Genomic DNA, 24,153 nt, shown 5'->3' on the forward strand with positions numbered 1-24,153 from the left:
GGGCTCTCATCAGAACATTATTTTACCCACATCTCGAGATCTAACCAACTGATTATTTCTCTCTCACTAGAATGAAGAGAAAAATCCTATCCTTCCAAAGAGGTTGAATTTTTTCAATTCTTAGAAATTTTATAACATTGCAGTAGTATCAAAGAATCACACAAGAAGACCAGTTCTCAATAACTACCAATTCTTCACGCGATTAGTTGAAAACTACTTCATATGAATCATTTGATTGTAAATGACTAAACGTCTACTAAATTAAGCATAAATAACTTGGTTATTCTATGTGATGTTCACTGGAATTGATTTGGTTCTTGAAACAGTCAACAAACATCTAAATTGCACTCTTAGTTCATTTCTATTTGCCAGAAAGATTTGGTAAGAGAAGTACTAAATTCAAATTCCAGTACGGCAGTATCAATGATCACCATGTAACCTCAAACATCAAAACAATTTCACATTATTGGAGTCAATTGCTTTTATAATAAAGAAATTATTAAGCAATCAGTCAGCATCAATAGGCTTACATCTTTTGAATGAAATCCCTCAACGGTAGGATTCAGGCTCACCCTCGAATTGACGGCTTCTAACTTCATTGATAGGAACTACAAGAGTGAAAAAAATAATTAAATTATTGTTTACCAGCTTAAAGAAGAAAATGTCATATGGCTACAGACACATAAGATGGGATATCTACACCTCAACCTGCTGCTGAAGTGACTGGATGTAGTTAATTATCTCATCAAGGACAAGTGCTTTTCCAATAACCTGATTGTGAGCAACCATTTATTAATAGATGATTACCAAGTCAAATGAGATTGCAGATTGGACTTTATTAAAATAGATGACAAAAAAACTTACAGTGAATTCATAATAATTTCTTCCTAAGAATAAGTTGAGACTAGCCAAAGAAACTGATATGTAAGTAGTTAGACAACTGAAGATACCTTGTTACATCCAGGGGCCAAATCCTGGAGAATCTTCATCCTCTCACTAATTTTTTCTCTCCTAGCCTGCAGAAAGGTAAGTATGTTCCTAGTTAACAAATTATACTGTTATACCATTAGTGTTCCAAACCAGAATAACCAAAAATGAAAATAAACATGTTAACAGTTTCATATCTAGCAGTGTAAATGGTATATTAACCACATGGAAGCATCAGATATTATTATACTAGGTGCACAATGATGTAATTTGGAAAATCGAGAGGATTGAAGTGAATTACTCTCTGTGCTAGACTATGGCTATCAGTAGCTTGGCCTCTTCTTGCTCTCACATGAATATAATCTTTTGGTGGCTCCGCAGGTTTATTGCTTTGATCAGCTGACTTGTTACCAGCCGCAGAACTTGCTTCAGCCTCAGCTTTTGAACCACCTTTTTCATTTTTAGATCCTGATATTTTCGTTCGTTTACCATTGGATTCATTCTGCAGCAAACATAAGAAAAATCAACATAAAGAAAATATAGAATTTCCTTTATCCAGAATCGAAATCAAGTGAGATTTCACACATGGTCAAAAATAACATATTCTGAATTTGAAGGAGAACCAAAGAACCTATATTTTGAGACACCTATAAGGTCACAGTTAACTAGATATATCACATAGTTATATATAGAACCATATTTGGTTGGGCTTCTCAAAAAAAAAAACTCATTCCTGATAAAAGCTTTGTACAGTAGTGCTTATAGAATTATAACTCATGATGGCATTATAGAGGCAAGATACAAAATAAAATTCTTAAATATGGCTTCAGGCGAAGGAAACCCATCACCAGATTCCACTGCAAATATTGATGTTCTTATTTAAGAAAACAATATTGCAAAGAAACTCACTACTTTGAAGCATAATATGTTTAATGAGTTTTAAAAGTGTTTTTTAAACATTAATTTCTCATGACAACTTCGGCCTTCAGTAACAAGAAACGATATTCCTGAGGCTTATATGCCTTATTTGTTGGTTATTGGAGCATGTAAATGATAGTTACACGGGAGAGAAAAAGGAAGGAAGAGATAAGAGAGAGGAAGACTTGTATTCTATATATGCATTCACCAAAAACATCAAAGTTTATGCATTGTAATCCTACTGTTGTACCTAACATAAAACATATTTTAATCCCAAAATACATCTTAATCATACATCTTTAGCAATGATAAGAGCTTGAAAGTATATATTTTGTTAGTGATTTAATTTGATTATTTGTGGAAAAATGTGTTTAAATTGTGGAATTTGAATTAATTATTTCATAAATACCTTTTACGGAATCACGGGTGTATTTTGAATATTTTCAGGTTCAAACCAATATGTGAAGGAAAAAGAATGATGTCAATGGAATTTATGACATGTAGGAACAAACGGTGCAAGAATCGGAGTTGAAACGACAAAGTTGTGACGCGTAGAAGATACAACGTAAAATCTGGAAATTCTTCAAGATGAGCATACTTCGCTGTTTGGATCATAACTTGAGCTGTAGAAATCAGAATTTGACGATTCTGGTGGCGTTGGAAAGCTTATTCAGAGAGCTACAAAGTTTGTGTTGATGACTTTACCAAATTCTGAAGATCACAGACTCATTGAACAGAAAGAACAATCACCGCAGCGATGTTTATCATCGCCGCAGCGATGGGTCACGAGCCTGTTTGGGTTATTGCATTCTCCTAATCCGAATTTGAGGGGGTTAAGGATTTTAATTCTTTTCCTAAGTAACCTGAAAACCATAGCACTACAAATAAGGATTTTTAATTAGTTTTAAAGGGGATTTGAAGGAGGAGAAAGGACGGCTACTACTTTGGAGATCAGAATTCTTGCGATTCTCGTTCACAAATTAGAGAAGTTTTTCTATTTTTATTTCTTGAACTCATGTTATTAAATACAATGGTTGTTTTTATTACTATAATTATGAACTAAATCTCTTTTCTATGGCTAAAGATGTAGCCCAATTTATGAATATGTGTTGATTTAATTTGTTGTTAATTCTTATTGAGCATTTAATTCTAAGTTTTATTATTGTGCATAATACTTTCAATTCTTAAGGATCCGAGATTTGAATGATATCATGGGTTAGGTTGAGATCGAGAGATGAAACCTGATTTGTCTAAGGTAATAAAACCATAGATTGAGCAAACGCTAGAGGTAGGTTATCGCAATCTGTGAGGCTCTGGTAAATTCTATAGAACTTAATGATCTCTTAACTCCTAAATCCAACTTAGAGATATTTTGGGTTGTTGCTTAAGGGTTAATTTGCTAATTTTTCGAGAGAAAGTTAGTGGAATATCAGGGAATTTGGCCTTTAGAATAAGCTTAATTAGGTTAACAATAATTGTCAATGCATATGATTAAATTGGTATAAAATTTGTGCCTTAGGTTTAGTCGTATTGATTTGTTTACTGTAGTATTAATAAAATTCTGCCTTTGTTTAATTTTTAGTTTGTTATCCTTTTAATTAAATTCATTCTTAAAATTCTGGTTCATCAAATAGCAATAAAATGGACTAGTTTGGTACTTGGTAGGTAGTTCTCTTGGGATTCGACACTCGTTTACTCGAGCTTTATTACTTGCGCGATTTCGTACACTTGCGAATAGCCTGTCAAGCAACTCGATTTACATCACATTAACTTGATATAAAGTGGGCAGCCTAATGTATGCTGAATTCACCAAAAACACTCACTTCAGCATGCCTACAAATCAGCTACGGTGAACAGCTCCCAGACCAACTTTACCACTTCAAATTCTGCCCTTTTGCCGCCAGCTTCTAGCTTCAGTCTAATAATCAAAAATATTTGTTTCAAGCAAAATATCATTACTTTGAACACTCCTCCTTAATATTTTTGCTTGAGACACCAAGTTTAAGTTTAAGATCTTCAAACTTGGATTTACATAAAGCCTTTGTAAAGATGTCAGCCAATTGAACTTCTCCCCTACAATGAGTCAATCTGATTTCCCTGCATTGCTCAGCCTCCCTCACTGTATAAAACTTGATTTTTATGTGCTTAGTTCGACCATGCATGATTGGATTCTTTGCCATAGCAACAGCCGATTGATTATCACAAAAAATTTCAGTAGGCTCACATTGTTTTACCTCCATATCATTCAACATATTCCTCAACCATATGGCTTGATTTACTGCAGCAGCAGCTGATATGTATTCAGCTTCTGTAGTGGATTGAGCCATTGTTTCTTGCTTCTTGGAAGACCATCAAAAAGCTCCACAATTCAGCAGGAAAACATACCCTGATGTGCTTCGCATGTCATCACAAGAGCCTCCCCAATCACTGTCTACATAGCCCACCAATCTGAAGTTTTCAGACTTCCTGAACCGGATTCCATGATCTGTTGTTCCTCTGATAAACCTCAGCACTCTCTTGGCTGATTTAAGATGCTCCTCACTTGGTTTGCTCATAAATCTTGATAGGAACTAGTGGCAAACATTAGATCAGGTCTTGTTGCTATTAAATACAACAAACTCCCACTCAACCTTCTATAATTAGTTTCATCCACAAGGGCTGCTCCATCCTCTTTACACAACCTTTGATTTTGCACCAAAGGTATGCCAACAGACTTACATTCATCCATCCCAAACTTCTTCAGCATCTCATTAGCATATTTCCTTTGACATATAAAAATGTCATTTTGTGATTGATGTATTTCCATTCCAAGAAAATAAGTCATCCCTCCCAAGTCAGTCATCTCAAACTCTTTGTGCATTGCCTTCTTAAACTCTTCAACCTCAATAGCATTGTTTCCTGTCACCAGCAAATCATCTACATATAAGGAAACCATGATCACGTCTTCATTGACCTTCTTCACATACAAAGTATGCTCATTTGGACTCCTTGCATAACCTAGGCTGACCAGATAATCATCAATTCTGTTGTACCAAGCTCTTGGAGCTTGTTTTAAGCCATATAAAGCCTTCCTCAACAAATAGACCTTATCTTCTTTCCCTCTAACTTCGTGTCCCTCAGGTTGTTCAATAAAGATTTCTTCATCAAGCCAACCATTTAAGAAGGCCCACTTGATATCCATTTCATAAACTTTCCACTTGAATTGAGCTGCCAAAGTAAGGACTAACCTGATTTTATCATGTCTAGCAACATGTGCAAATGTGTCTTGAAAGTTTACACCATGTTGTTGTGCAAAGCCTTTGACAACAAGCCTAACTTTGTGCTTCAAAACTGAACCATCAAGGTTCAATTTTCTCTTGAATATCCACTTTACCTGGATCACTTTTCTCTCGACAGGTCTGTCCACAAGCTTTCATGTTCCATTCTTTTCTATCATGGATAGCTTCTCCTACATTGCAATTCTCAATTCCTCTAACTTGGCTACTTCTAAATAGGATGCTGGTTCAAGCATAGCTACATTACATCTCCCATAAATCTCAGCAAGATGTGTGGTTCCTCTGACTGAAGTTTCTTCTTCTGTATCAAAATTTGCCCCATCAACTTGGTCAGCAACTTGTTCTCTTTGTTGTGGCCTTGAATCATCTTGAATTTTCTTCTCCTCCTAATTCCAAACTGACCTCTCATCAACCTTCACATCCCTTGAAATCACTACCTTTTTAGACTTTGGAATATAAATTTTGTATGCCTTGGATTGGAGGTTGTAACCAACCAGAATTCCAGCCTTTGCTTTGTCATCAAGCTTAGATCTTTTGATGGCTGGTATGAGGATATAACATATACTCCCAAAGATTCTAAGATGATCCACTTGAGGCTTAACTCCATACCATGCTTCAAATGGAGTTTGATCTTTTAAAGCCTTGGTTGGAAGCCTATTCAACAAGTACACACTAGAGTTCACAGATTCTGCCCATAACTTCTTTGGCAGACTTTTTTCAGTTAGCATGCATCTTGACATCTCCATCACTATTATTCTTCCTTTCACTCACTCCATTTTGTTGAGGACTATAAGGATAGCTATACTAGTGCCATATTCCTGTATCCTTGCATATTGATTCAAACTTCCATGAAGTATATTCACCCCATTATCTCTTCTCACAGCCTTTATCCTTACACCAGCTTGGTTTTCAACTTGAGTTTTAAACCTCCTAAACACAGCAGCAACTTCACCTTTTTGTTTTAAAAAAATACACCCAAGTCATTTTTGAATAATCATCAATAAACAAAGTAAAGTACTTGGATCCACTTAGGGATGGGGTCTGCATTGGTCTACACATAGCAGTGTGTACCAATTGGAGCTTTTTAGTAGCTCTTCAGGCCTGGTTTGATGGAGAAATAGGTCTGCTAAGCTTCTATTTCCGGTAAGGTATGCACCATATTTTTTAGTTTCATTTGTCTAAGNTTAACTCCATACCATGCTTCAAATGGAGTTTGATCTTTTAAAGCCTTGGTTGGAAGCCTATTCAACAAGTACACACTAGAGTTCACAGATTCTGCCCATAACTCCTTTGGCAGACTTTTTTCAGTTAGCATGCATCTTGACATCTCCATCACTGTTATTCTTCCTTTCACTCACTCCATTTTGTTGAGGACTATAAGGATAGCTATACTAGTGCCATATTCCTGTATCCTTGCATATTGATTCAAACTTCCATGAAGTATATTCACCCCATTATCTCTTCTCACAGCCTTTATCCTTACACCAGCTTGGTTTTCAACTTGAGTTTTAAACCTCCTAAACACAGCAGCAATTTCACCTTTTTGTTTTAAAAAAATACACCCAAGTCATTTTTGAATAATCATCAATAAACAAAGTAAAGTACTTGGATCCACTTAGGGATGGGGTCTGCATTGGTCTACACATATCAGTGTGTACCAATTGGAGCTTTTTAGTAGCTCTTCAGGCCTGGTTTGATGGAAAAATAGGTTTGCTAAGCTTCTATTTCCGGTAAGGTATGCACCATATTTTTTAGTTTCATTTGTCTAAGGTCAACAAAATGATAATGATCATACATTTTATGTCATAGGTCTATGTCATCTAAATTCACTGTCATAGCTTGAAATTTTGATTTTTTTAGTTCAATTGGGAAGCTCTTCCCCACCATTTTTACATGCATCATCACATTTCCCTCATTATCTAATATTGTGCAGGATTTTCAAAGTGTAAAGTGTAATTTCTTTCAAGCATCTTTCTTATACTAAGCAAATTTTGATTGATTTCAGGAACAAACAACACATTAGAAATTATTTTTGTACCTATCAAGGTCTACGCAACCACATCTCCTCTGCCTTTAACCTTCACAAAGTCACCATTTCCCACCTTTACACTTTACTGGTATGATTGGTCTAGATTCACAAAATTCTCCAGATCAGGTGTCATATGATTTGTACATCCATTGTTAATCAGCCAAGCTCTAGCATTGGACTTAACAGCATAACAGGAAGCCACAAACAACTGCTCTGATTCTGTAGTTTGCCGCAAATCCTCAGCCGCCTATGCTTGCTGTGTTGGCTGGTGTGGTTTGATTTTGCAGACCTTTTCAATGTGGCCGAATTGCTTACATGCCCTGCATTAAACATTTAGTCTGAACCAGCATTTGCTCTTTGCATGGTTCTTCTTTTTGCAGTATGGTGCAAACTGCTGAAACCTCCTGGTTTATTCCACTGACTGCTAGCTCTCTCCTTTCCTCTTTTATCTCCAACAAGTCTCTTGTTTCCTCCTTGAGTTGGCTTGCCCTTTTGCAGGACAACCAATGCAACTTCACCACTGTCCTCCTGCCTTAACTTTCTTCTTTGCTCTTTCGCTTGAAGTGCATGAACAAGCTCAGTCAAGGTGATCTTAGACAAGTCCCTGGAATCCTCCAAAGAGGAGATTTTTTATTCAAACCTCTCGGGTAGGCTCACCAATACCTTCTCTACAATTCGTTTATCTGTTATCTCCTCCCCTGGCAGCCTTATCTTGTTAACCACATTCATTAATCTATCTACATACTCCTTAACCACTTCAGCTTCTTGCATTTTCAATGTCTCAAACTCTCTCCTTAAGTTCAAGACTTGCATATTTCGAGTTTGGCTACTTTCTCCAAATTCTTCCTTAAGCTTGTCCCAAGCTTCCTTTGCTGTCTCCAAGCCATTATCCTTGTGAAGACTTGATCCGTAACAACTGCATGTATATAGGACGAAGCTTTTGGAGCTTTTGCAGTCTCTTCTTCGTGGATTCTTATTTGATTCAAGATTGGATTTGGCCCCAACTGTGGCGGCTGCTTCTCTTCTTCTATGTATTGCCATAAACTCTGACCTCTTAGATAAGTCTTCATCTTAACAGCCCACATATGGTATTGTTCTCCATTGAAGGTTGGAGGTAGGAGTGAGGCGGAACCTGCTGCCATGAACTCTGGTTTTTGGTGTGGTGAGGACTAACTGAGTGAGTGCCAAAAATGAAGGTTTTTGCAGGCTCCTTAAGATCAAATGGAGCTCTGATATCAGTTGTTGGTTATTGGAGCACGTAAATGATAGTTACACGGGAGAGAAAAAGGAAGGAAGAGATAAGAGAGAGGAAGACTTGTATTCAATATATGCATTCACCAAAAACATCAAAGTTTATACATTGTAATCCTACTGTTGTACCTAACATAAAATATATTTTAATCCTAAAATACACCTTAACCATACATCTTTAGCAACTCGAATTACTTCACATTAACTTGATATAAAGTGGGCAGCCTAATGTATGTTGAATTCACCAAAAACAATCACTTCAGCATGCCTACAAATCAGCTATGGTGAATTGCTCCCAAGCCAACTTTACCACTTCAAATTCTGCCCTTTTGCTGCCAGTTTCCAGCTTCAATCTAATAATCAAAAATATTTGTTTCAAGCAAAATATCATTTCTTTGAACATTATTTAAGTATTGTAGACTAGGTTAAAATGTTGCTTAATTGCACAACATTTTAATGTTCTATTTGGGAATTTCGAATAGTGAGTTAGATTGTGGCATTAAAACTTAAAACAATACTAATTACAAATTTTGCTTAGCAACATTATTAATTTGTTTAATGGGCTTCAAGATATCCAACTATTTTCATGAGCACTTAGCGTTTTATATAGTTCAAAAGACTGCTGGGATTCAACAGGGTTTTTAGAATCACAGTAAAATATTATGCAATGTTCCCACAGAAGCAATGGCAATATTTAGAGATGTATAGGCTAACATTGTGACAGCAGCAGCACTACAACACAGGAAAACCATACGTCCTAATATCAACATCACACATCCAATAAAATAATATGGTTGGTTTCCGAACAAGTTAATGTTTATCAGGTGCTTCCATTGGCTTGTGTCAGCATAAGACTTCGAAGAACTTCTGCTCTAGATTCATGGTTGTCCTCACGAAAATATCAGGAGATATGAATGGTCATTTGATCATATTTCTTATGTAACTGATCCAACGACTAATTCTTAAATAAGCTAAGACGTATGCCAAGTCATTTACAACTTCTACGAAAGGAAAAGACCACGTTCCAATTTCCATGACTTGCTCGCAAGATTGCATCTTAGAATGCTTCAGATTCACATATCCTTACATATTGCAGCCTAATTCCCCACATTTTCAACCTCTATAATTGTTATGACTAAGAAATTAAAGGCTGACATGGAGTTGCGTGACGAAACGTGGCCTGCTCCCGTTAGAACAGTAAGCGCACGTCAAGCCTGCCAAACGTCCTAGTGCTCTCACGTGTCCGCTAACCTGCTCCGAATCACGTGAAATCGGCTTGGAAAATGGGTAATGGGACGTAAAATCAGATTAGGTCCTGACAATCACACCAACCCAAGGATTTAGTGATGATTACGCACATTCAACTGGGTATAAGAAGAGGAAGACCCCTTCATTAAGGGGATTCGACAATTTTACAGAAAAACTCTCTCTCTCTCTCACGCTTTTGTATTTACTTCCCAATCTTTTGTAAGTCAGTCCGCTATTACTACCTGACCCACACTATCAATATCAATACAAATCAGTGGACGTAAGACTTGCTACTTTAGCATCCGAACCACTTTAAAAGCTCTCATAGCATTTATTTCACTTTCTTATTCATTATCACGCGTGCTTTTCGACCAATCAACGCCACGCATGTGACAATTAGTTGTTGCCAAAATCAAGCATCAACAGTTTGGCGCTAGAAGGAGGGCCTGATTTAGTGTCTACCCTTAATCAGGAGAATCTTTGACCTACTGGTCCTACAACAGGAAATGGCCCGCCAATCTGAGCCAGAGCAAGCTAATCAGCATACCGAAGAAGTTCCAGTTTCGCAAAATGCTGCGGGGGATATCCCGGCAGCTTCACAACTTAACCCTGCCATCAGAAACTACCTGGAGAGGTTCGACAATACTCTCCAGACGGTCAACCAAATGTTGGACCGTTTGGACCAAGGCATGTCATCTACCATAGCTAGGGCGGTGCAACCGCCAAAGACGCCTGCCGGTCGCGCAAAAGCGCGGCAAAGGGCAATAGCCCATGCCGCGAGCACTGCAGCACGTAGATGTAAGGGCAAGCAAGTGGCAAAAGGTCAGCCTACGGGCCCCCAGGGACCAGCGAGCACAAAAGGTGCCCCGAGCAGGGTATCAGCAAAGCTGAGACTCGACGAAAAAGTGAATCCCGAGCAGTCCCATGCCACGTCGCAGGCGAACCCAAGCAAAAATGTCGCGCGCGATGATTCTTATCACCGCCAGCAAAACGATCCTGATCGTTATCATGCAGGTGGCCCCCACACCTCGCGGGGTGGTTCGTACCATCGCGAGGGTCGTGAAAATGCATCGCACGATCTGTCGCCTTCGCACGCCTCTAGCCAGCGTGTGTCAAGGGCGGTCGGAAATGTCGGCCGAGGCGAGGAGGAATCCTACCTCCAGACCTTCCTGAACTGTAATCGAGAAGGTCGGACTCGCACGGGTGAAAGCAATCCCCAATTGGCTCCGTTACCACAAATTGAGGAGCTACAGCGAGCTCTGGACAGGTTAAGGGAGCAGCAAAACGAACAAGCGCAGGTCGCCTCTGCATCCCCTTTTTCTCCCGAAGTGCTAGCTGCCCCACTTCCACCAGGGTTCAGAATGCCAGATATGCGGCCGTTTGATGGGAACTATGATCCGCAGGATCACTTATATGAGTTCAACGACCTGATGGAGCTCCACCAGATTTCGGACCTTGCAAAATGCCGTTGTTTGGCCGTGACGCTGACTTCTCATGCCAAGCGATGGTTAAGGTCACTCCCGGCAGAATCGATCAGTTCGTGGCCTCAGATGAGCACGGCGTTCCTGCGGCATTTCCAAGCCAATCTGAAGTTTTCGATGCCTTTGAGCTACCTCAGCAACATAAGGCAAGAAAGAGACGAATCCCTGCAATCTTACATTGACCGTTTCCACAAGGAACTCAACAAGGTGGCCCACACTCCAGAAGAGTCCATCTGAACACTTATAATACCTGGAGTTCGCCCGCAAACCGACCTGTGGAAAGAACTGCAGGCTGAGGACGATATTTTCCTCACCAGATTCTACAACCTAGCAGAAAAGTATCTCCGAATAGAGAATTCATTGGCGGCACTCCGCCGTTGCGATCACGGCACTTCCAGCAGTATGTCTGGTCAGGGAGATAATAGGAGAGCTGATCACAAAGGAGATATTGACGATCAGCGAAAAGGGAAGAAACCCCGTTACGAGCAGAAAAAGTCCTATGCTCCTGTTCCTCGTCGTGACCGTAACAGGACTCAATACACTCCGTTGAACATGTCCATATCTGCAATCCTCGACAAATCCAAGGAGGCCAACTTGCTCGGTGAGCCCGAACCCATGAAAACTCCTACTATGGCCAGAAACAGCAAAAAATACTGCCGTTACCATCGGGATAATGAGCATCACACTGATGAATGCTGAGCTCTGAAGTAGGCTATCGAAGAGCTCATCAAGAAAGGGCACTTCAAGGAGTACATTGTTGACTCTCCAAAACAGAACCAAGGGGAGCAAAAGAAAAAGCGTCGTGATCGCAGCGGATATAGCAGTGTGAACATAATTTTCGGAGGTCCGCACCTCGCGGGAAACACGTGAGGAGCGCAGGAAAGGTATGCTCGCAAAGCACATCACGACCCGATCAGGGTAATGAACACTTCGCAACGACCTCAAAAAGCCAGAAAGGAGGAACCGATCACCTTCTGCGAGAAGAAGGTAGCTCGCTTGCACCATCCTCATGAGGATGCTCTGGTGATCACGCCCCTGATAGGGTGCCATAATGTCTGCAGAATGCTTGTAGACAACGGAAGCGCTGTGAACATCCTGTTCAAGTCCGCTTTCGATAGAACGAACCTAGTCGAGGCCGACCTGAAGCCAGCCTCGATGCCTCTGTACGGTTTTATAAGGGATCACCTGATCCCCAAAGGAACGATCCAGCTACCAGTCACGCTCGGCGACTACGACGAGGTGACTAGGGTTACTGAATTTTTGGTCGTGGCCTGCCCATCGGCCTTTAATGGAATCTTGGGGCGACCTCTGCTGAGAACCTTCAGGGCAGTTACTTCCATTTATCATCTCAAGATGAAGTTCCCCACTCCAACGGGGATAGGCGAAGTAAGCGGATCGCAGAGCGCATCTCGCGAATGCTATGTAAAAGCGGTCCAGATAGCAGATAAGGGAAAGGGCATTTCGCGATGTGTGCCCCGCCAGGCTATGGCGATCAGCCAGATCGAGCCACAGCCTGGTCCAGCGGAGGATAACATAGATCTGCGAATCCAAGAAATCCCCCCCAGTGGCCCGTTTGAGGATCTGTCCGAGGTTTTGGTTGATCCAAAAGAGCCGAGCCGAGTGTTATGGATTGGAAGCTGTCTCAACCCACAGCTCGCTTCCTAGCTGGTAAGCTTCTTAAAGGAGAACATTGACATGTTTGACTGGTCACACACAGATATGGTCGGGATCAGCCCGGACATTATTTGCCATTCATTGAATGTCAACAGTGAAGCCAAGCTAGTTCGCCAGAAAAGAAGGGCGATGGATCTTGAGCAGTACGCCGCACTAAAATCAGAAGTGGAGAACCTTCTCCGAAATGGATCCATTCGTGAGGCTCTCTACCCGACCTGGGTTGCCAACCCGGTCCTGGTAAAGAAGCCAAATGGCAAGTGACGGACCTGCGTAGACTTCAGCGACCTTAACAAAGCTTGCCTGAAAGACAGCTTCCCCCTGTCGAGAATCGACCAGCTCGTTGATGCCACCTCGAGGCTTCACGAGACTGTAATGCCTTTATGGATTGCATACTCGGGATACAAATAAATCCCGATGTATAAACCAGATGAGGAGCATAAGACCTCATTACGGACCGGGGGCTATACTGTTACAAAGTCATGCCCTCTCGGCCTCAAGAATGCGGGTGCGACTTATCAGAGTGTGTCAATAGAATGTTCTCCGACCAGATCGGGGGACAATGGAGGTCTATGTGGACGACATGCTAGTCAAATCCCAGGTCACCTCAGAACATAACGCATCTCGCAGAGATGTTGACTTGACATCTCCGGCCTTACAGAGTAAAGCTGAACCTCCCAAATGTTCATTTGGGGTATCGTCAGGAAAGTTCTGTGATATATGGTTAATCAGCAGGGCATAGAAATAAACCTCGAGAAGATCCAGGCCCATCGAATGAGAGCCCGACCAGCAAGAAGCAGGTCATGAGTCTAAAGGGCGGATAGCGGACTTAGCGCTTCAATCAAGGCTAACAGACCGCGTTTTACCATTTCAATGTTCTGAAGGCCAATAAGAAATTCGAATGACATCCGAATGCGAGCAGGCATTCCGAGTATAAAAGAACACCTTGGGAAGCCACCTCTCCTCTCTAAGCCTCTTCCACAGGAAATCCTACTCATCTACCTGTCCGTCTCCAGTTCGTGTCAGTGCAGCTTAATACAGGGAGAGGAAAAGCTCAGGCTAGTATATTATGCAAGTAAGCGTCTATCGGAGCCAAGATGCGGTATCCAAAAATGGAGCGACTAGCTTTTGCTATGCTGGTCGCGTCCAGAAAGCTGCGACTTACTTCCGTACCCCTACAATCAATGTAATGACAAATTACCCCCTCAGGCAGGTCCTTTAGAAACCAGAAGCTCGGGTAAACTGCTCAAATGGGCCATGGAATTGAGCCAGTTCGACCTAAAGTACAAGCCCAGGGCGGCATTAAAGGGCAGTTGCTTGCACTCTATTCAGAATTTTCCTATCTCCCAAGCGAGCAACAGCCTAGTGAAGCCATGCAAGAAGTAATCAGAACCTGTCGACTTGGAACCTCTACATCGACGGGCATCAAACAGGAAAAGAGCCGATGCGGGTCTCTCCTTGGAGTCCGAGGGGCTCAATTCATGGTATTCTCCGGTTTGGGTTTAAGGCGACAACAATGAGGCCGAGTACGAAGCCCCCGCTCGCTGGGTTGTGACTTGCGAAAGAAATGGGTGCAAACGCGATCAGCATTTACAGCGACTCGATGCTGGTCGTCAACAAATTCTAGTGGATACCAAGCCAAGGAAGAGAACATGGTCCGCTACTGAAAGAGGCTAAGACCGCTGGGGTCGTTTAAGCACTTTGAAATCGCTAGATCCCCGAGAGAGCATTATATAGGGACACCTTGCAAGATAGCCTCCTCGTTGGATTCAGAGGCTCCAGAAACATTCTGTTTTGTTCGTTGGTCCTCAACCTCAGACACGACATCCCGAAGGCCGTAAGTGGCTCAACCGGATTTTGGATGACACCCATTAAGTACCTCAAAGATGGGACCTTGCCAAGGACAAGGTTGAGGCAAGGTGCCGGTAAGATCTCGCTGTTTCACACTCATCGGGGAACAGCTGTAAGGAGAGGATTTAGTGCCCCTCTCCTCCGATGTGTAACTAGCGAAGAGCAGACTGAAATCATGAGGGAAATCCATGAAGGATCTGCGGTAACCACCAACAGGTCGATCTCTAGTGAACAAGTTGGTCGTCAGGGATATTATGGCCCCGGATTAAGAGATGCGCACAACTTTGTCAAGAAATGTGATAAATGCCAGCGGTTCGCGAACATTCCGCGAGCCCCCTCTCAGAGCTGTATAACTATGTCTAGCGACTCCAAATCCAACCAATTTTCAACAACAAACAACACAAAATGCCCTAAACTCAAGCTCAAATTCGGCCAAACACAAATGGAAGCAATGTGCACTTACTTGTAATTTTTAGGTTAAGACAAGAATGAACACTTCAAGCATAAAAGAATTCTCCACCAACTTGAATCGATTACCACCAAATCTCCTTCCAAGACTTAGATAAAGAAATCTCAATAAGAACACAAAGTTCTCTAATGGTTAAACCAAGTTTTTGATAATTTCATGAACTAACTTTACAAGGAGAATAGTTGCCTATAAGGCAATACAAGGTTAAAAGAGTAATCAACAAATAATTACAAGAAAATGAAAAATAATAAATATTACACAAAAATTACAAGCCTTCCATTCAAAATTAAGGCCATACCAATTAATGCAAAAAAGGGACATGATTCCCTAATTCTAGGGTTCATGTCTTTAACACCCTATTAGTTAAAAAACTCACTTATTAGCCCAAAACTTGATCATGATCCTAATCAAGTCTACTAATAAGGGTGCAAGATTGGGCCTTGAAGATCTTGCAATTGGATCCAATAAGGGTTCAAGTGGACTTTCCCCTTTGGAATGAGAATTGGGCCGAATGGGCTTACTCAACACTGGGCTTCTCTTGGTGGACATGAGCTCCTTTGTTGGCTGGACATGGAATGGTTTGGCACAAGTGCTTGGCCTTCTTCCCTTGGGACTTGTTGGGCCGAATCTCCTCCAATGTTTCCACACTCACATCAATCAGGTTTTAGGATTGGAATGAAATTTTTGATTCAACACGATTAACAAGTGTTTTAGGACTTGTAATTCCTTGTCCACCATGTTTACAAGTGTTTTAGGACTTGTAAACGTATCATCCTCCTCGGGTGAGAAGATTTGCCCTCAAATCCAAATCGTCCTCCAAGTATGGCGTAGATCCCCACATTGAAGGTGGCCGAGACTCCCCATACTCACTAGGCAACTCCCACTTATAAGCATTATCATTTACCTCTCAACAATCTCAAAACTTCCATCAGCCCTAGGAGCTATTTACTCTTCCTTTTACTTGGAAAACTCTCCTTCTCAAGTGAATCCAAACTAAATCCCTCGGTTGGAAAAGCTTAGGTTTCTATGTGTTTGCCTTATTCTTGATCTTCTCATTGAATTTTCTATTTGAGTCTTACGGTTTCATGGAGTTTCTTCATTTGTTTCAACTTCTTATAGCATTCACACTTGGCTCAAAATCAAGGGGGAGGGAAGTGAGATCAAAAGGGATAAGTGGGTTTACTCCATACAACACCTCAAAAGGAGTGTGACCCGTCGTAGAACTAGGACTCCTATTGTAGGTAAATTCAGCATGTGCCAATTGCAAATCCCAATCCTTTAAATGCTTACTCACATAACTCCTTAGGACATTACCCAACCTTTATTCATCACTTCGGTTTGACCATCGGTTTGCGTGGGTGGTGTGAGGTGCTAAACATTAATTTTGTCTAGTCTACCCATAAACTCTCCAAAAATGACTCAAGAATTTTGTATCCCTATCCGAGACAATGGTCTGGAATGCCATGAAGTCTCACCACCTCTCTAAAGAACAATCAGCAATTTTGAAGGCATCATGCGTGGTATGGCAAGATATGAAATTGGCCATTTTTGAGAACCTATCAACCACTACCATGATGGAATTTTTTCCTCTTTGTACCTAGGCAATGCAACCACAAATCATGCTAAGGTCCTCCCAAGGTGCCGGCTATGGGTAAGGGTAGGTATGGTCCGACCTTGAATTGACTCTTAGCTCTTTGACATGATCCACACCTCTAATAAGGCTTGAACATCCCCTAACATTTTAGGCAATAAAAATATCTCTTGATGGTTCTAAAGTCTTTAGTAACCCCAAATGGCCTGCCAACCCACCACTATGTGCTTCCCTCATAATTAGTTCTCTAAAACTACCCATAGGGACACATAATCTTTTCTACCTTGAACAAGTAACCATCATGCATATATAATTCTCAAAACCAGGTTTCCCACATTCAGTTAGCATGTTTCATCTCAAATCTTCCTCATAGCACAATTCATTAATTCAAAACCTAGAACTCTAGAATCAAGCAAAGAAAGTAAGGCATACCTTCTAGAGAGTGCATCGGCTACAACATTGTGTGATCCTTGTTTGTAATTCAGCATAAAGAAAAGGATTGGATGAACTCAACCCACTCAGCATGTCTTGTGTTGAGTTTACGCTGCCCATTGATGAACCTCAAAGCTTGGTGGTCCGAATGGAGGACAAATTGTTTCGGCGCGAAGGTAATGACTCCAATGGTCAAGTGCTCTCACTATAGCATAAAACTCCTTATCATAAGTGCTATACTTCCTCCTTGAATCACTAAGCTTCTCACTAAAAATGCTATGGCCTCTTGGATTGATTCAAAACTGCCCCAATGCCAACACCACTTGCATCACATTCTACTTCAAACACTTGGGGTAAGGTAAGGATGGGAGCTTCACACAATTTCTTTTTAATCAAATTAAAAGCCATTTGCTGCCTTAGTCCACTCAAAAGATCCCTTCTTCAAACATTCAGTTATGGGAGCCATAATGGAACTAAAATTAGGGACAAACCTACGGTAGAAAGAGGCTAAACCATGAAAACTCCTAACTTCCGTAATTGAACCGGTTTAGGCCAATTTTGAATGGATTTACCTTGGATTGATCTAACCTTTTCCCGAAACTACATAACCCAAGAACACCAATGTTTCATAAATAGCTCACATTTTTCAAGCTTAGCATACAACTTCTTTTGCCTCAATAATTCAAGCACTAAGCTAAGGTGTCTACATGACTATCCTCACAAGTACTATATACAATATATCATCAAAATATACAACCACAAATTCCAATGAAAGGTTTGAGTACCTATCATTAACCTCATGAAGGTGCTTGGTGCATTGGAAAGGCTGAAAGGCATCACCATCCATTCATACAATCCTCCCTTGGTCTTGAATGCCGTTTTCCATCTCTCCTCTCTCATTCTAATCTGATGGTAACCACTTCTTAGATCAATTTTTAAGAAGATGGCTGCACATGAAGCTCATCGAGCATGTCATCTAACGTGGAATGGGATACCATATATGATAGTTATCGATTGATGGCCGACTATCAATACACATCCGGTAAGTGCCATCCTTCTGGGTACAAGTAAGGCTGGAACTGAACAGGGCTCATGCTTTCTCTCACAAATCCCATGGAAATCAATTCCTCAACTTGTCCTTGAAGCTCTTTGACTCTTTGGGATTGCATCTATATGCTGGCCTATTGGAAAGAGGTGCACCGGGATCCAAATCAATATGAGTTCTATTCCCCTAAGTGGTGGCAAACCCTTGGTCAACTAGGAAAAAACAGCAATCATCCAAGAGATGGTGAACTTTTGGGTGAAATTCAGGTTGCTCTCTCTCTTGGTTGTCTGGTATAAGGAGGGCAATGAGAGGTTTGGTGTAGAGGAAGCTCTTTCTAATTGGGTGCTATTTAGGAAGAGGGTTTACGGGTTGATGCCTTGGAGGGTGTTGGGAAAGTGTTTGGGAAGTGTTTGTGTGGGAGCTTGGATAATGGTTGGGTGGGGGCTAAGGGTGCAAGGGTAATAGACTTCTTGTTGAGCTTGAATGAGTATGTATTCTTGCGGCAATGGATCATTCTCTATCATATTGCCATGGCCTTCCAAGTAAAAGATTGCAAGCATCCATGGGAATGATATCACAAAGTACCTCATCCGAATAGTCTCCCAATGGAGAATGGTACCACTACTTGCTTGACACTTGTATGGTGTCTCCATTGCTCAACCATTGTAGCTTGTACAGGTGAGAATGATCCACAACCAGCAGCCCCAATTTCTCCACAGGTTGGTGGAAGCAACATTGGTACAATTCCAATATCAATGATCATTGAACAAACTTTTCCCTTGATAGTGCACCTTGTATGGAACAAGTTCTCCCTTTGGTTCTCTTGGGGGTTTACTTGAGTATACAGCAACTTCTTGAGCATAAGCATCTCTCACTATCAGCTTCCTCAATAACCTCATTCTCACTCTCATCTACTTCCTCTTCTTCACTAGAATCCCTTTGACAAGCATCATAATCTCATTTATTTCTCAAGGGTATAATGTTTGGTTTGGACAATTGCTTGGAAGTGCCCATAACCTTAACACTTGAAACATTTCTTGTTCCTCAAATCAGGCGTGGAGCATCATTCCTCACAAAACCTATTTTCTCCTTGGTGTTTCATTGGCTTTGTTCTTAGCATAAGCGTAGGTGCCACATATGGTTTGGTGTAGGAAGGTGAACCCCTTTGGTAGTTACTTTCCTTAAAGATTCTTGGGGGCCAAGGACTTCAATCTTCAATGCTTTTCAATCCTTGTAGACAGCTTGCAAACATCCCCAAGGAATGGTTAGCTTGCAACTCAAGCTTGTATGCAATGTCTTACTCAAAACGCCTATGAACCTTGCAAATGTATGCTCTTTCTCTTCGGGAATATCACTTCTCAACATCAACCCTTCAAACTCCCGAATAACTCCTCAACTTTCTATCCTTGCTTCAAATTATGGAGCTTAAGATAAAGGTCTTGTTTGTGATTATCGGGCAAGAATCTTTTCTTCACACTCTCCTCAATTTCTCCCATGATCTAATTCTAGCCTCCCTTCTCTTTCTCTTCTTCCTGTATTTTCCCGCCACAAGGAGGCATACTCCTTGAACTTTAATATGGCTACTTTACACTTCTTTCATCATTGTAGCCCTTAAATTCAAATACCCGCTCAATCTCATGCAACCAATCAATGAAGTCATTTGGGTCAAGACTCATTGAATTGGGTAAGTCTACTTTAAGACCCCTATCATCATCAAACTTTCTCCTCCTAGGCACTTCGGATTCACTAGATGAATCATTACTATCTCTAGGTTTTCCATATACAATGGTGTCCTAAGGATGGTTCGTTGGTGGTAGTGTGGGCGACCATCCGTGGGGGGGGTTGGGGTTTCCTCAAAGTAGTTTTGGGTTGTGAAAGGTTGGCAATGTCCTTAGACATGTTAACCATCAACTCCATCATGCTTGACATATTTCTCTACTTCATCAAGTTCTTCTTGAATTCTTTTGTTGGCACTTTCCCATGGTGTTGGGGGTGGAGTTGGGGAGGAAGGGGACTTGTTTTCATGAGAATTTTAAAAGTTACTACTGTGAACAGTAAATTGGATGAACAGTAATTTTTTGAAAGTTAAAGAAAAATGGAAAATGGGAGGGAAAGGTCAAGTGTATGTATTTGGTGATTTGGTTAAGTGTAAGTATTCTTTAATAGTGTTCGTGAATAGTGTTCTGTGAATAGTGTTCTGTGAATAGTATTTTTGTGATTAGGCTAAGGAATGGGGTTTGGAGATGAGTAGTTGGTTAATTAATTGGTTTAGGGTTTAGGGTTGTGTTTAGGGTTTAGGGTTTGGGTTAAGGGTTTAAGGTTGGTTGTTAAGGAATGGGTTTAGTTGACTTTGGAGGGAATTGATTAGGGTTTTGGTGAGGTGGCAATGGGTTTGGTTACAAGGGCAAGGTGTAAGGGATTTGGTGGGATAGTGTTTGATGAGAGAGAAAATTGTCATTCACTTGTAACAAGAGAAGTTTTGAAAACATTAGGCCAAAGAACTCCAAATCCGGCAATGTATACTCCAAAATCCGGCCAACTTCATTCAATCAATCCTACTCCAATTCACAACCTAAGTCTGATACCAAATGATCCAAATCCAACCAATTTTCAACAACAAACAATACAAAAAATGCCCTAAACTCAAGCTCAAATTCGGCCAAACACAAATGGAAGAATGTTGCACTTATTGCAATTTTTAGGTTAAGACAAGAATGAACACTTCAAGCCTAAAGGAATTCTCCACCAACTTGAATCGATTCACCACCAATCTCTTGCCAAGACTTGGATAAAGAAAGTTCAATAAGAACACAAAGTTCCTCAATGGTTAAACCAAGTTTTTGATAATTTCATGAACTAACTTTACAGGGAGAATAGTTGCCTTATATAGGCAATTACAAGGTTAAAAGAGTAATCAACAAATACATTACAAGAAAATGGAAAATAATAAATATTACAAAAAAATTACAAGCCTTCCATTCAAAATTAAGGCCATACCCAATTAATGCAAAAAAGGGACATGATTCCAATTCTAGGGTTCATGTCTTTAACCACCCTATTAGTTGAAAAAAACTCACTTTATTAGCCCAAAACTTGATCAATGATCCTAATCAAGTCTACTAATAAGGGTGCAAGAGATTGGGCCTTGAAGATCTTGCAATGGATCCAATAAGGTTCAAGTGGACTTTCCCCTTGGAATGAGAATTGGGCCGAATGGGCTTACTCCAACACTTGGGCTTCTTCTTGGTGGACTTGGAGCTTCCTTTGTTGGGCTTGGACATGGAATGGTTTGGGCCAAAGTGCTTGGGCTCTTTCTCCCTTGGGACTTGCTTGGGCCGAATCTCCTCCAATGCTTTCCACAACACATCCAAGTGTTTAGGACTTGAAATGAAATTCTTTGATCAACCGAATTAACAAGTGTTTTAGGACTTGTAATTCTTGTCCACTCATGTTTACAAGTGTTTTAGGACTTGTAAACGTATCATAGCCCCTGGCCGTTTTCATGTGGGGGATCGATCTTATCGACCCATGCCAGTCGGAAAGGGAGGGGTCAAGTATGCCGTGGTCCGGTAGATTACTTCACGAAATGGGTGGAAGCCGAACACTAGCCGCGATCACGACCAAAAAGCTGAAAGACTCGTTTTCAAGAGCATAGTGTGCCGCTACGGAATTCCTCACACCCTCATCTCGGATAATGGAAGCATTCGATAATGAGGAGTTCAAGCAGTTCTGCGACGAGCGGGGCATCCATAAAAAAATTGTCTCAGTCGCCAGACCGCAAGCGAATGGCCAAGTTGAAGCAGTCAACAAGACCATCAAGCAACTCTAAAGGCCAAACTTGGGGCAGCCAAGGGGAATTGGGCTGACGACCTCCTCGAAGTCTTATGGGCGTACAGGACAACTCCAAGAACTTCCACTTCAGAGACCCCTTTTCGCTAGCCTATGGCTGCGAGGCGATGATCCCTGTAGAAGTGGGAAAAGTTCTCTTCGGAGGGACTTGTATGACGAGGTTGAAAACGAAGCACTTATGAGGGCAAGTTTGGATCTCGTGAAGAGCATTCAGCAAGGCTTCCTAAGGATAGAGCCTACCAGCAATGAGCAAATAGGTTTTTCGATTCAAAGGTCAAGCGAAAAGACTTCTAGGTCGGAGACCTTGTGCTAAAGGAAGTTCTCCTGGGACCAGAGAACGAGTGCAGGGGTACTGGGACCTAACTGGGAAGGGCCATACGGGTCAACAAGGTGATCAGGCCGGGGACTTACCATCTCAAAAGACTGAACGGTTCTAAAGTACCCCGAGCTTGGAACGCCGAACACCCCGACCCTACTATCAGTAATCGCGAACTCAGCTCTCAATCAGTTTATGTTAATTTCTTTCTAATGTAAAGCTTAATTTTGTTCGCTGGAGACAGTTCGTTGTGTGTTCTGTTCGCGTGTAAGAATTCACATGTAATATTGCTTATGCAAATTGAATATTAAATTGAACTTGTATGAAAAAGCGAACTGCAATTGAAAAGAAAGTGTCTTCATTATGTACAAACAAAAGTTAGACCCAATACGATGGGGTGACTCATTACACTACGGCTGGTCGGGGGGATCCTTGAACCAGAACCCCCTGCCTGGTCGTGTCGTTGGGCGGCCACGGCTACCTAATCGTCCTCCTCAGCCATGATCCGCAAAGCCTCACGCCACCCCTCGGGAGATCAGAAATGTCCATAGCTGGGTTCCTTAATCGGAGGGAATAAATGGACCCGATCGCCCAGTCGGCGGCCTTTTCCTCCAGCTCCTCTGACTGATTCCGCATTTCTTCAGTCAGTGAAGCACCTTTCACGACTCTTCTGGAGTTCAGCTCAAGAGCTCGCTTCTCTGTTCGGAGGCTCCTTTTCCTGTTCAACTCGCTGGGCCATACGGAGGTCGCTTGGATCTCCTAGTCCTTCTCCCCGACCATTTGGAGAGCCTGGCGGTTGTCCTTTTTGAGTTCCTTACACTCCACGCGTCGCTCAAGCTCCGCCTTTGAAGTCCACTGTTCGTAAAGCAGCATCCTTTTGCTCAGATAGCTTCGCCGCATCAAATGCTTGTGTTCTTTCAGCTTCGGCGGACTTAGGCTTTCTTGAGCTTCGCGACCTCTTCCGTAGGTCGCTGGAACCTTCGCAGCTCCAGCCGAGTCCCTCATAGACATCCTCAGCAAGTAGAGCCTGCGAGCACGAAATGGTTAGAAATGAACCAGAACAAAATTTTAAGAACAGCTCGTTTACCTTGCTTAGATGCTTGAACGACGTGGTCATCAGGTCATCGCCCGTGTCAGCGAACTCATCGTAAGACTCCGATAGTCCACACTCGAGCAGAGAATAGAATATCGACTACAGGTACTCTGGCAGGCTCCCCAGCGAGTCCGCACTGGTATGTCCTTGCCTTGTCGGAGGTGATCGCCTCACTCGCAGGTCCTTGCCCGACCTCCTTGAGTCCCTTCGCGACCTCAAGGGCTCCTCCGGATCGGTCTCAGACTCTTCAGCCTGAACCTATTTCCTCTCTCGACCTTTGGGCGGGGCTTTACGCCTTAGGCGTGCCGGTGGTGCCTGAGCGACCTGTTCGCCCTGGTCACTTCATGCACAGGGGGGCTATGAAGGTGCAGCAGTTTGCACCGGTTGTGCATGAATGGGACGAGCAGCTTCGGCCGCTCCCTCCTCCCGATCGAGGGAAGACAAACGGAGCTCGACGGGGCTGCTCAGATTCCTTGGGGCACTAGTTCTGCATGCAAGTGCGTTAGTAAACAAAATTGCTCCGCGACCAGGACGGGAATCAACGTAACTTACCTTCCAAGGCTTCGAAAGACGCTTTGTCGTGAAAAAACCGTACTTCCGCAAGTTCGCGGTGTCACGAGCTTCCTCGCATCCGGCTCTCCTCGTCTAGTACTCCAAAAGATACGAGCCTATCCGGGGGTCAAGTAAGTCTTGGCTAGTCGTTCTGT

General features: G+C 42.0%; 1 protein-coding gene across 1 annotated transcript; it reads right to left on the bottom strand.

Moving 5' to 3' along the window:
* Positions 1 to 3: 3 nt before the first annotated feature.
* Positions 4 to 4,172, bottom strand: LOC116111001 (transcription factor BHLH089-like). Its single transcript, XM_031397210.1, has 6 exons — positions 3,805 to 4,172; positions 3,712 to 3,763; positions 1,229 to 1,429; positions 951 to 1,016; positions 703 to 771; positions 4 to 608 (listed from the first exon to the last, which is right to left on the bottom strand). The coding sequence occupies exons 1-6, from the start codon at positions 4,170 to 4,172 to the stop codon at positions 483 to 485; spliced, it is 882 nt and encodes a 293-aa protein (XP_031253070.1). The 3' UTR covers positions 4 to 482.
* Between the last annotated feature and the right edge of the window lie 19,981 nt (positions 4,173 to 24,153).

Source organism: Pistacia vera, unplaced genomic scaffold (assembly GCF_008641045.1).
Source record: "Pistacia vera cultivar Batoury unplaced genomic scaffold, PisVer_v2 Contig1186, whole genome shotgun sequence".
NCBI classification, from domain to species: Eukaryota; Viridiplantae; Streptophyta; class Magnoliopsida; order Sapindales; family Anacardiaceae; genus Pistacia; species Pistacia vera.

What these genes read in the sequence shown, in the direction of transcription:
- LOC116111001 (XM_031397210.1), bottom strand. Translation starts at nt 4,172, where the DNA reads ATGGCTCAATCCACTACAGAAGCTGAATACATATCAGCTGCTGCTGCA. An exon ending in GCCATAGTCTAGCACAGAGA is followed by an intron (nt 1,017 to 1,228) that starts GTAATTCACTTC and finishes ACCTTTCTGCAG; the next exon opens with GCTAGGAGAGAAAAAATTAG. An exon ending in TGGCCCCTGGATGTAACAAG is followed by an intron (nt 772 to 950) that starts GTATCTTCAGTT and finishes GCTCACAATCAG; the next exon opens with GTTATTGGAAAAGCACTTGT.